This window comes from Cryptotermes secundus, unplaced genomic scaffold, assembly GCF_002891405.2.
Source record: "Cryptotermes secundus unplaced genomic scaffold, Csec_1.0 scaffold1823, whole genome shotgun sequence".
Classification (NCBI taxonomy): Eukaryota; Metazoa; Arthropoda; class Insecta; order Blattodea; family Kalotermitidae; genus Cryptotermes; species Cryptotermes secundus.
Window position 1 is genome coordinate 205,658 of NW_019720608.1, and position 13,953 is coordinate 219,610.

Consider the following 13,953-nt stretch of genomic DNA (forward strand, 5'->3'; position numbering starts at 1 on the left):
TAAACGCAAGGGAAGGAAACAACTGTGGACATGCACATAGCTACTAACGGGGAAAATCTGATGCGGACCAGTAATTTATTTATCACTTAAAAGTAATAGCAGTTAGGATGCAAAAATAGAGTATGACAGGACACAAAGAAGATGATAAAATTGGTTACACTGGAATAATAAAACCAGTTACATCAAATAAACATCAGTTAAATAAAACATATAAACATCTAACAACATTTGGACACGGACCAGAGAAATCCCACAAGAAAACTGAAACTAAAGTGACTATACTATTCAAAACTTTTATTTTATAAACCTAATATACTAATCAGGCTTCCAATAAACAATTCTGACTTAATGCACATAAAGTTGGCAAGTTAATTGTAAAAAATCAATGAAGTCAACAGCAAACATTAAAAATGTGAAACCAATTTCTGAACACATCTACATAACAATGAACAGAGAAGAGTGATGTGTGAATATTCCTGTAATACCATAAAACAAAACTTCAAAAGGATTAATACAACTTATAATAATACGAAAGCATTAGCGTATGTTACTAAAAGGAGTCTTAATCAAGGAAATTATGAAGGTACAATGGTGAAAATTTGGCCGCTAAACATATCACACAGTAAAACGTTCATGTTCTGTAACCAGATAAATTCTTGAAGCAAAATATGTTATTTTAAACACAATAATTCAGTTGATGCAATAAACATTTTCATAGAAATGCAAAATAAGGAATGTCTCTATAAACTCGCACTGTCGCGATGAATGGATGTTTTCTTGCACACATTAAACGAAAAGGTTATCCCTTATGTTATTCCATGCGATGATTGTTAGTTTTCCTCCCACAAGTGAACATTCCCTTCCATATCTCAGGATCATGCTTGTTCTGCACTGTGTGATTTGAGATGCATATTAAGAACGGGACGGCGAGTGAACCTTTTCTTGCACAATTTTCACGAGAAATGCCGTTCTCAACTGTGCACCCTCAGATGATTCTTCAGGATATATCTGTTAGCGAAAGTTTTCTTACACACTTCGCAAGAAAAGGGTCTTTCTCCACTGTGTATTCTGAGATGTATGTTTAGGTTATGGACCTGAGTAAACCGTTTCTTACACACATCGCACGAGAACGGTCGCTCTCCACTGTGTGCCCTGAGATGCCTGTTTAATGTTGAACTCTGTGCGAAAGTTTTCTTACACACTTTGCACAAAAAAGGGCGTTCTCCATTGTGCACCCTCAGATGATTCTTCAGGCTAGTGCTATGAGTGAATGTTTTCTCACACACTTCGCAAGAAAAGGTTCTTTCTCCACTGTGTATTCTGAGATGTATGTTTAGGTGATGAAGATGCATGAACCGTTTCTTACACACATCACACGAGAACAGTCGCTCTCCACTGTGTGCTCTGAGATGCCTGTTTAGGGTAGATCCCTGTGTGAAAGTTTTCTTGCACACGTCGCATGAAAATGGTCGTTCTCCACTGTGAACTCTGAGATGTGTGTTTAGGTTAGAGCGTTTGGCGAACGTTTTCTTACACACTTTGCACGAAAAAGGCCGTTCTCCATTGTGAACTCTGAGATGTGTGTTTAGGTTAGAGCGCTGGGCGAACGATTTCTTACACACTTCGCAAGAAAATGGCCGTTCTGCAGTGTGCGCTTTGGTATAGTTGTGAAAGTTAGACTGACTAGTGAACTTCTTGCAATCTTTGTAAGAAAATGACTCTCTGAGAACACTTGATCCTAGTACTGCACTATGCTTAGGAGTTAAGGATGTGACACACATTTTACAGAGACACGTTGTTTTTCTGTTAATTCCACTTGAATGTTCCAACAAATTATTCTCACGAGATAATGACTTCTTACATATCTCGCAAGAATCGAAGTTTTCTTCTCTGTTTAACAATTCTGCTCCCTGTTCACGAAGAATTTCCTTGGCATTATCATCCTTAATGACATGTGTTGCTTCAATATTTGATGCATTTAATTTAACACTCTGAAAGAAACAGAAATGCTATCAGATCCTGCAGCGGAGTTGGGCTCGGAGACATTTTGCGCTAATACACACGACACCTTTACAAATACTGTTACACAAGGAGAAACCAGAATGAAATTTTGTCCCGGCTTGTTCCTCAAATTTACTAATCCAATACTAAGCAAATACTAGCATTTGTCTGCCAGTTTCAGTGGAAATGTTGCGGGCGTCTCACGCTATGCTACGCATTGGTTAAGCGAATCAAACTGGTCCTGCCATCGACTGGAATTAATGACGAGTGAAGAATCATCCTTTGCCTTGTACGTCTAATAATTTGACGGGAATAGTTCTTGAAATTCTTACTGGTATAGAGCACGTTCAAGCGTGTGTAAATGATATTTCTGTACATAAATTGCATTGCAGGATCATGTTGCACTGCACAGGTCTGACTCTGCTTTTTCCTTTAATGCCGTCTATGTGCAACTTCGGTTACAATTACAAACACTACATATTTCGGCCCTCTTCAGGTGTACAAGGAATCTGCTGCTCAGTGTAAAACAGTTTTGTCTCTTATGCAGTTGCCTCACATTACTTCTGATTACGTCCGTCAATTATCTGTTTTCAATTTGGTGTCCTTAAGCTATACGTCTTTTGCTTTATTTGTAATATGTGATGTGTTATGTTAGAGCTTTGTTTTGAATTTTATATGTCTATTCAGTTAATGTATTTATTGGTATTATTTACGGTATTGTTTGATTTGTTGCCTGTGACTGTCTTGGCTGTTCTTGCTTATGGTCGTCCACCATCATGATCCTTCGGTGGAAGGGTTTCCTGACATTCCTGACATCGGGGGTGTTGCTTCCTAAGATGTTGTGTGTGTTGTGTGCTGCTCTCTGGTGTTTCTTTTCTGTAATGCTTTGAATATTGAGTTATGTGTGTCTGTGTAAATCAAATTAAAACTGTAATATATCACTTCATATATTACAGATAAGGCAAAGACGTTGAGGTCAAGGGAAAGAAAGTGAAAGCAGATGGCTAACCCACATAACCGGAACTAATCCGAGGGAAACACAATAGAAACAAAAAATCATTACAGTGAACAGCAGATTCCATAATTAGAACAACCTGTACATGTGAAGATGGTCGGTCAGACCGATAAGATATAATGTCAAAAAAAAAAATAGACGGTTGAATAGTAACCGAAATTTCATATAGACGGCATTAAAGCAAAAGGCATGGTCACTTATTCTTGTAAATTTGCAGAAATCTGGGATTAAACGGCATTAAATCAAAGGCGTAGTCACTTATTCCTGTACATTTGCTAAAATCTGGGTTTGCCTTCATACTTAAAATTCTTATCCTATGATTATTAGTGTTTTTTTATTAATTGATATTAATTAATAATATAACTGCCTCTCCCTTCAATTTAATTGCATGTAAAAAGCGTTGCTACTTTAAGAAAAATTTGGAACTGGGGGAAACATATGCATACCGTATATTTGTGCTTAAACCTTTAGGAACGTAGCCTCGTAGAACACCAAGCGAGAACTGCGAGAGTAATAAGAGACTGGATATTAGCGGAACAAATTTTTGGGATGTGTCTTAAAGTGAAGGGAATGTCTGTTGTGCCTAAGTGTTTTGAAATTTCGGTTGTAACATGGAGGTCAGTAAGACTAAGTGGTTGTAAGATTTATAGAAATCCATCACATACACAGAGTGAACTGCAATGAAGATAAGTGCACATGATGTAGTTACATGGCACATATACTTTAGAAGAAGACAATTATGATTTGAATAAAGTTAGTAATACAAATGTTTCTGCTATAAATTTATAATTGGTCACACAACACTTACAGCCTGATTCTTCAAAGCAGGAAATGTCCAGTCAACTCGTGTCAGAATTACTTTTGGTACTCGAGTTGCTGAGGAATGCAACGTCCTTCGCAGTCTCGCAAGGCGTACTTCTTCACATGCCATTCTTCTCTTGTTATTCTTCTTCTTCTCTTGCTCTCTGGCGAACACACATATAGTTTAGAGCCTGACACACCAAATACATCACTCTGATATCAGAAAATGAAGCAGTAAAATTTGATATGATATTCCAATACACGAATCGGAAAGTTTGCACCCCTGTCATTGACAATTCCAGTGCTTTTAAATTAATTACAGATTATGCGCTTGCAATGCGTATTTACATATGAATGCATTTTTCAACAGGTTCTATTGCGTTGCACTGAAGCGCAGTTAGTAAAAATTATCTGCTTTCTATAAGCCAATTTCCCAGTCTTATCACAAGATATGTGAGAAAATAGCCGTTGAGCACTTAAATGTTGAAATGGAGTAATTCAGCTGCTGTTCGAAGACAGACTTCAACTTAAGTTGATCCGGAATCGTTTTGAGTGAACGAAGACAGAACACACACACATACCCAGGAGGCCCAACAGTATAACACACGCAGTCACAGGAGCAAGACACAACAAAAGCACAACTCACACAAGATAGTGAAGGAGTGCTCCAACAGAGGAGAATGGGCGTGACTGGCGTAGTGAGGTGCGACGTAGCGATGTGGTATCCTGAACAATTTTAATATTTTTAACGTTTGACAATGTATATGATAGATACATATATTAGTTATTTTAATATGAGGACAAGGCATGCAATGAACTAGTTTGGCGTGGATAAGTAAGCACCTGAAGATGGCATTATTATGCCGAAACATGTAGTGCGAGGGAGAGAAGGAGATAAATGAGTGTATGCACTGCAAGACGGTTTAAATAAATCATGGATGCTGAAAAGTATTTACATAATTTTTGTATATAATACATTTTCACATTACTTATTTTATCGTACATATCGATTAAAACCACGGATTTGGATTAGCAGCAGAAAATTTTCTATTGTTCTGAACCTACTCACGTAAAAATAGGGGATGGACAGTAAATTCTTTCACCTGAAATATTTCTGAATCCTCCACCCATTACAGCAACGCCGTACTGATATCGAGGGCTACCACTTCGAGCGACTATTATAATATGCTGGAGCATGTAGACCCGTTACTGAATAACGCCTTAGCAAACAGACAGGTTCCAACGGTAACGAGTCCGCGCGCAACAATAGAGAAACTGTTGTAAACGATGTTTTCTATGCTGTCCGTCCTAAAATATTATAAGGAGAATAACTGGAGCGAGAGTTCACATAGACTGAGGGCCCCTGAGACTCATGTACATTGAATGAAAGAATATCCTCTTCGTCAGTCATGTAAATTATTTGGGTGTAATCTTCGATAAGAGGATTACCTGAAGACTACACAAAGAAATGATTGAAGTCAATGCAGTCAGAACACTTATTAGAAACTACTCCCTACTCAGAAATGAGCGTTTAAGCGCCAAAATTAAACTAACCCTCCATAAGGCACTGATCAGACCATGGAAAGACTGGTGGAGACACAGTAGACTTAAAAACCTTAACAAGCGCTGTTGTTATTTAAAAAAATTGATCAGCTTTGGCGTTACAATTAAGTGTAATGACGAATCGTATTTTAGAATAATCAACAAATAAAATCTCCAATCCAAACACTGCCAGTTGTCAGTCCACTAGTGAAGACACAGTTCTGCTCTTTTTATTTGTTATTTTGAATGACATGGCAAAATATAGGATGTAGCGACTGGCTACGAAATGGACGACCTAGAGGTCGGAATTCGTGTCTCGTTAGTGTCAAGAATTTTCACTTCTCTGTGTCGTCTGGAACGGCTCTGCGGTCCGCCCAACCTCCTATACAATGGGTACTTGGAGCTCTCTCTCCCGGGACTTGAATCTGGCCACTCCAACTAATGCCGAGTTTAAGAATATTGTGACGCGTTACCTTACGTCCATCGCCGCTCAACGGCTACAATGGAAATTGTTGAGTTCCAAAAGCGAAAATCAAATACAAACAGACCGTTGCGAAGGAGCGTTCCAGAGGCAACGGATTGCCGAACACGTGAGTTTGGAATAGACACTTCCATGGTAACGCAAAAAACAGGGAGCCGTTGCGTAAACAACGCAGAAGCAACAAACGCGTCTCTCCAAAAGTGAACTACAGAGTGTTCGTTGCACCCGTTACGTAACAGGGGACAGTAGAAACGAAACCGTGAGGAATGGTGTCTGGTATCCAGTCCGCAGAACACTTACGTAAGCCGAGAGCTACAGAGAGACAGAAGAAGACAGCAAGAAGTCAATCTTGGGATAGCCGCCGCCAGAGACAGTTGAGATCCAACCACGGCCAAGGATAGTTGAGATGTCGCATTGAGTACTGGGCCAGAAGTCAAGTGACACTGAAAGTGGTGATAGTTGTAAGGCGTGTAAGAGTGAGTATTCAATAAAGTTTCGCTAAATCCGAGACCCACGTAAAGTTATTTGCCGCGTGACATACCCAACACGTGACAATATATATATCTATTCATCCACACCCCCATAATCTTTCACAGTATATTGCTTAGATAGTTATGCTCAGGGACAACTTTACCTTATCTGACATATAGAATAATATATCTGACATGACACGGACCGCATATGGACCACTTCGTCTAACAAATTTTGAATCCAACGGAACATGTAGTCAGAAGAGACGGTACTCGCTAGGCTACGGCTTAGTAAACACGTAACGACGGCAAAATGCAAGCAGCAAAAAAGTTATTCTGACAGACACAGACACAAAAACAACAAGGGTAATTCAAATTCCTCCTTCAGTTTTTCCAAAATGAAGAACGTAGGCTACAATACATCAAATTGTATATTTCAATAAAGTCTAAACATCATTATGACAGCATTGCTTGTACGAACAACCGCCTGAGAGAATATCTGCAAGTTACATTTTACGCAGTGCCAGTTTTGATGGAATTACACTATTTCTGGAGGTAAAGCAGGCTTCACCGTCTGCCAGTAAAGCTTGCAGGAATCTGTAAACACGACTCACAGTTACATGGACTGGCGCGTGTATATCAAACATAATAAAAATGGAAGCAGACATGCCTGTTTCACCGGTCACTAATGTAAATAAAATAGAGCGGGGATATATTATCTATAGAAAAATACATTAATATTGATTTTAATCCCTATCGATATCAGGAGCAATTGTTCACTTCAATCATTGATTGACGTGTATAAAATATTGTGAACACCGACGGAGGAATCTTAATTTTCTTTTGAGCGAATGAGAATAACAATTTAGGTCCTATTTCACGGCTACAAAATATTTCTCAATTAGGAAATAGTCCGTTCAGTAATGTTTAGGAAAATTATTGTAGCTTCTCCTGAGAATCATGTAAAGCCCATAATATTTTCTTTACCCAAAACACAGATTTTCTACAGGGATAAAGGTCGTAATATACTCGTATATACAGATTGTTAAAATAGATAAATATCTTAAGAATGTAAAGTACTCACTAAAATGAGCGAATATTCCCAGTCTAATGTGTCCACAAACCAGTGCCTACTCAGATATGGGCGATGTTCATCTGATTCCTACAACCGGTTCTGCACGTGGGTCCAATGCATTTCAAAACGACTTTCAGTTCTTCGGCGCACAGATGTGCGCACTCTGCCCGAAGATCCTAGCTTCATTCCAATCCCCTGACAGGTATTCCGTGCTCGTTGCTGTAATACCTTCAAATCTCTGATTAACACTGAGTACACAAAACACTTCCTGTGTCCCACAGCCGAAATACTGAAAACTGAGATCAGAGAATCGTGAACGCCAATTGTCAGGACTTTCGCGTGTTACCACTCTTCAAGGAATGTCTGGCTGTGTTGGTGTCTGACAATGTAGAAAAAATGAGGTGGTGCCCTATCAAGTATGAAAGACATATGTAATGTTTGTGAAGGGGCACACGTTTCAAAAGTAACCGGTAAATCACTCACAAAACAAAGAAGTTGCACTACACCTGCTAGGAAAAACAAGTTGTCCTAAGATTCCATAATCTAAGGCGCCCACCTGGACACTCACTAGCCCATATCTGAACAAGAACTGATTCCTGGAAACTTGTTGTCGGGGACCTGTTTTGCTCAATTGAATGGGTACTATACACCTTACAGATTTTAACATCAACCTCTTTAACTTCGTGTATCGTTCCATGCCCCACCACTCCCTACTTCCTTCTGCGTTCCATTCCTTCTATACCATAGCTTCATCATCTTCTACGCCATTGTTCCCCATCGTGTCATGGCCTCCTGAGCCCGTTGCTAAGTTCACTCTGTCACTCTAGCGGTGCAGCAAACATCATTTCTCGGTCAAATACTTTCATATTTCATTACTAGCTAAATAGTTTGTTTCTGAGCCGAACAATCAACTGCACTCTGGATTTCGGTTTGTAAAATTACTTTTGTTTCCCTTACACTTAGCTTGTATTATTATTGTTACTAATGTAACATGCATAGCTAGGCAAAGGCGCAATAAACACCTCTCATAAGCGCACTCAACATTAGCTGGTTGTTAGGCAACACTCAGCGCGCCAATGGACTGGCGCTGTAGCAATTACGTGACCTGTTTTCTATATTGTTTTCCGTATGAAACAATAGGACTGTGTTCTCCGATTCGTGGTCGATGCGGAGGCTATATAACAGCAGTTACAAATACAACAGTCTTGTTTTAAGTGACAGAGACCAGAGTTCTCGGTGGGAGATCTCTACGGAAAGTTCGTCGTGTGAAGACCTGGCGTGATTAGAGGACTTCATTCATGAATAATATGTGGTGTATGATCCAATGAGAATGTTGTAGATCTTGTGTTTTATTTGTGGTACTAGGAGAGGACTTGTGTGTGTTTGTGTGTGTGTGTGTGTGTGTAACAGCGATAGCTCTGTGATTACGTGTATTTACTGATGGTGCGTATAAGAAGTAAATAAACCCAATCATTAATCCTTAACCCCGCGTTATTAGTCACTAATACACGTGACAATATTTTTATTAGCTTATTACGTACATAAATTCATCCATTCATTCTTCGTATTTTATTTATTTGCCTTGTCTTTGTGTCAGACATCACCCAATTTGACCTAAGCCGACTTCAGCCGTTACAGCTTCCACGTTGCATCGCTGAAGAAGGTGTGGGGGACGCGATGATAGCCCTGAAAAATGCTTAATCGGGTTACATTCAAGTTACCTACAGGAAGGGCAGCACGGCAACTTAAGCCGTCAGTCACTGGTTTCCCAATGCGGCGGCCCGTGTTCGATCCAGCGTTTGGTCAAATGGGATTTGTGGTGGACAAAGTGACGCTGGGGCAGTTTTTCTCCGAGTACTTCGGTTTCCCCTGCCAATCTTCATTGCACCAATTGCTCCACAATCACCCTCAACTATCATCTGGGGCTGGTACAATAGGTCAGAAGTGGCCGCAGGTCAAGGGACTTGGTTCGACCCCACTAGCAATAAAAAATACCTACAAAAAAGGAATACGGGTTTTCGTGTATATTGTGGGTTACATTTTCTCAATTTCACCCGAACTCTTAATTCGTAAATAAGCTTCATTATAATTTCCAAATGTTCGATGTCATGAAATCCTGGACATGGGCTCTCGAGGTGTCCTATAAGGCCAGATGGACACACACAAAACAGGAATATTCATTGCAAGAGTTCAGGCACCTATTTTGCAATATTAACTATATCAAGACATTCGTAAAACAGTTCAAACGGATTATGCTGCTGAGGGTTATCATTTTGAATATCAATAGTAGAACTTTTTAGAATAAAATTAAAAACAAATCTTGAAATTAAAAAAAGGAGGCATAGAACAGCGAGTTTTGTTATTTTTCGTTTGTGACCTTAAATGACCTTGTGCAAAAGTGTATGTCATTGAATTCATATTCGTCTTCTCTACAGCGGAATTTATAAAATCCAAAGTGACTTTTTTATTTCCATAACCCCTCTGAGTACATAAAACTTAGCTGCCTTGTCTAACTTGCTCCATGTTACGGTGCAGGTTTTGTCTGAAATTTTTTATGGAAAATAAAGTAGATTTTCATGTGGCGGAAATTGTTGCCTCATTCCCTAAAAGAAATGTAAAAAGTCATGAACCATTTCAAATGTATCTAATTTGTTCTCTTAATTATTACTAAAGGGATGAAACAAAACAGCTTTACAGTTGGAAGCAGATTCCTTAATCACAGAAACCTGTACGCCTGTAGATGGCCGGTTGGCAGAAACATGTAGTGACAGGAAAGAAAAAAGACGCTTGAATAGTAAGCGAAATTGCCCATAGACGACATGGAAGCGAAACGCAGTGTCAGATCTGTACATTGTACCAGGATACTGCGATATAATACTAGGACTCACGTAGACTTACTAAAATTTGGCGACGTGACCAATTTTCTTTACTAACCCCAACGAGGCTGAACCATTATCCCAGAGAGCTGCACCTAGCTGCAAGGCGTTTTGGAGAGCCGAAGGAACTGACCCGTGGCGATTGCGAATCTCGGAGTAAATTCTCCGCTATCCGGAATGAGTATGAGTCGCAATGCAAAAGTGACACGTCTCAGGGAACGGGTGTTTCATGGACAATGAAAAGACGATAATGCACCGAGAACCCGGAAAGGACGAACGGAGGAGAATAGAGGCTCCAAGGGACCAGAATGCAAAAATGGCATAAGGAACGGAGACTTAAGACAGCAACCACCAAATAGCAAGCGAATAAAGGACCTAGGCGACAGACGGCTACTATGTCTAAGGAAGAAGAAGGTAACCACGAACGGAACCGTAGGGTGTAGCTCAGGACAGCGATCACATCTGGAAATCGAAGGGAAAATCAGGCAACACCTAGATTAGATTTTCAGAGAGAAGATCACGAAAAAAGTACTGAGAATTTCCAGAGGGTTAGGAAGAATTATGGATTGAACTTTGTGGACTGGTCGACCCCCTCCGAAGCGGAAAACGAAGCAGCGTAAGAAGAATCGGATATGGGGAGCATTGGTCACTCCCAGGATTACGGCCCCTACAGCTGGAAAAGGGACAGAAAGGGAGAAAGATAAACTTTGCATTATTGTGAGAACCTGGACTAACTGGAACAGTATAAGGAAACCACTCGGGACGAGCTGGCCTTGAGGACGGGCAGTGGTAGCGGTTAGAGAGCAGCCAGCTCAGAGAGAGATAGAGAGAGAAATAAGGAACAACTTGCTAAAGACGTTGAAAGAACAGTCACCGGAAAGCAAGATAAGTAATATACCGTTAGACTCTTCGGGATGAAAGGACTTCAGGGGAAGGCGATGTGATATTGTCACATGTCACAGTGACTAAATCCAGGATTTGGATTGGTAATTGAATTTATTAGCAACCTACAGCTCGTAACAACAATTAATTATTACACTATTTCTGCTTTACACAATTTACAGTTATTCCGCAACTATCTTCACTATTTTGCACGTATTTATAACGCAGTAACTATAACAGTCTCATTGAATTACACACCCCAAATATAGCAAAGAAATTAAATCTTCTACTCACACGTTAAATCTTCAGAGGCCAACTTCTAATTCTTTTTCAACTACGAAATTTCCGTTAACTCCTACCGAGAACTGACTTGCGTACTAGTTCGTGTGATTCTGCTGCTACTACTGCTCGTAACTCGTAACTCCTCTACTACTCCAGCTTTTTGCTGTCCTCTTCTTCTGTAACTCATTTATATAGGCGCGGAACGGACCTGGGCCTACAGTAAACACATACACCTTGATCGCTCTCTTGTTACACAGGCCAACTAGAACAGAAGAAACGCGAACACGCTTTCACAAAACTCCTGCAACTGTGAACAGACAACATTGTTCACTTTTTCATATTTCGATCCGGACTATCCGACATCCGGAGTAACTGTAACCGGATTAGCGAAGTTTTCCTGTACCTCTGTTTGTGACAATTTTTTTGAGGGTCGTTTACGACCCTGTCAGTAGCTAAAGTATGTAGCGTAGAATGGTAGGGAAGCTGAATGAATTGTAAAGGATCTGGAAGGTAGCGGCCTCTGCCTGAAGGCACTGAGGATAGCTGATATCCTGATCGAGATTCGAACCGAGCACCTCCCGCTACGATAGCCCGCTTGCTGTGCAGAAGAGAGTGTGACTTAACGAATGAATGAACTTTGTTTCTCTGATAAACATTGTTAATCCTTTGGTGATATCGTTCTGTTTATATAGCGCTGTCTTTCTTGCAGAACTTTACAATTAAAAACACGGCCACTACTTCTCCTTACTCAGCAAACAGCCAGTGTGTGAACCTGTCTATGCNAATCCGACATCCGGAGTAACTGTAACCGGATTAGCGAAGGTTTCCTGTACCTCTGATTGCGACAATTTTTTGATGGTCGTTTACGACGCTGTCAGTAGCTAAAGTATGTAGCGTAGAATGGTAGGGAAGCTGAATGAATTGTAAAAGATCTGGAAGGTAGCGGCCTCTGCCTGAAGGCACTGAGGATAGCTGATATCCTGATCGAGATTCGAACCGAGCACCTCCCGCTACGATAGCCCGCTTGCTGTGCAGAAGAGAGTGTGACTTAACGAATGAATGAACTTTGTTTCTCTGATAAACATTGTTAATCCTTTGGTGATATCGTTCTGTTTATATAGCGCTGTCTTTCTTGCAGAACTTTACAATTAAAAACACGGCCACTACTTCTCCTTACTCAGCAAACAGCCAGTGTGTGAACCTGTCTATGCATTTGGTCATGTCCCAGGACTGAACTCGACACACAGGCTGTGGATGTACGAGCGTGAGAACTCGAACTGTCTCCACTTCCCTCCCAGTACTGTGTGTTATCACCTCAGCACTGCCATTCAGCGCGATCGGTTTGAACTGACGTATGTAAAGCCGGGTCCAGACTTGTTGCGTATCCCTGTATCGTATCTCTGTTGCGTATCGTCCGATGCAACGCGACAAAATTTTGCGTCCAGACTTGTTGCGTATCCCTCTTTTTATATTCATCAATTAAATATGTGCTCTCCTTACTCCACTCCATTCAGACTATATAAAGAGAGAATCACAAACAGAAGAACGCACTATCTTGATGACTACACTCCAACTGTCTGGAGCTGATAAGCAAAGCGCGATGCAGCCGCCTACACGTCCAGACTGGCACCACTGCAACCCAAGTCGTCCCTTTAATGCGACGGGAAAAGACCGCCAAGCGAGCGAACAGCCCGTTGCGTATCATTTTCCAACGGAAGGNCTTGAACTGACGTATGTAAGAAGAACTCCTCACTTTTCGGTTACGATATTCCTACTCGGGCACAGTTTGTTGGTTATTTAACAACTTTAAATCGGTTATAGACGTTGGGACTGCTTAAAATTCCGGAGGGGCTTATTTACTGTGGTGGTTCTAGGTCCTTGTGTACTCACAATGCTGTGAGTGTGTCGGTTCGAAGCCCGCTCGAGGCACGTTCTCTATGCTTCTATGATGATGGGGTTAGGGGTTTCCCAGTGGATATGGCCAATGTCCTATTGCATGTCTAATGGCTTAAACGGAGTATAATTTTTTTTGCTGCTCCTAGAGAAGCCGGCTATAGCGACTGGCTATGACCTGGGCGAGCTTCATGTGTTGCCGGGCATAATTGTGGATGTCGTGTAGATGATCTGCAAAGTGCCGCATAGTCGGTTGTGGGTAGTTCCTTGTCTGGGGGTACTCCAAACAGCAGGTTGCAGGGTAGTCCGAGTTCTCGTCCGAACACTAGGCTAGCTGGGGTCAAGCCCGTAGTGTCCTGAGTGGATGCCCTGCATGCTAGGAGGAAGAGGGGTAACCTCTCATCCCAGTCCCTCTGGTGGGATGCGACGACCTTTCGTAGGTGTTCCTCGATGGTTTTAATGTAGCGTTCCACCATACCGTCCGACTGCGGATGCAGGGGCGTGGTGCGCGTCTTGATCACTCCCAGGCGTTGCAAAACTTCGTGTAGCAGACGAGACTCGAAGTTACGGCCTTGGTCACTATGCAACTCTCGAGGTATACCGCAGCGGCAGAAGAAGTTGGTGACCAAACCTTC

General features: G+C 41.2%; 1 protein-coding gene across 4 annotated transcripts in view; it reads right to left on the reverse strand.

The window, feature by feature from the left end:
• Nucleotides 1–61: 61 nt before the first annotated feature.
• Nucleotides 62–13,953, reverse strand: part of LOC111870746 (gastrula zinc finger protein XlCGF8.2DB) — a 30,113-nt gene continuing 16,221 nt past the window's right edge. For 2 of the 4 annotated variants that reach the window (XM_033754017.1, XM_033754018.1), the window contains exons 2-3: nucleotides 3,825–3,981; nucleotides 62–1,991 (exon numbers count right to left, since the gene is read on the reverse strand). In XM_033754017.1, the coding sequence (XP_033609908.1) occupies nucleotides 972–1,991; nucleotides 3,825–3,947 (1,143 nt within the window). In that variant the 5' untranslated portion in view covers nucleotides 3,948–3,981 and the 3' untranslated portion in view covers nucleotides 62–971. Of the gene's footprint in view, nucleotides 1,992–3,824; nucleotides 3,982–7,394; nucleotides 7,600–13,953 lie in introns of those variants that run through there. The other 2 variants (XM_023863278.2, XM_033754009.1) reach the window with 2 other exon arrangements.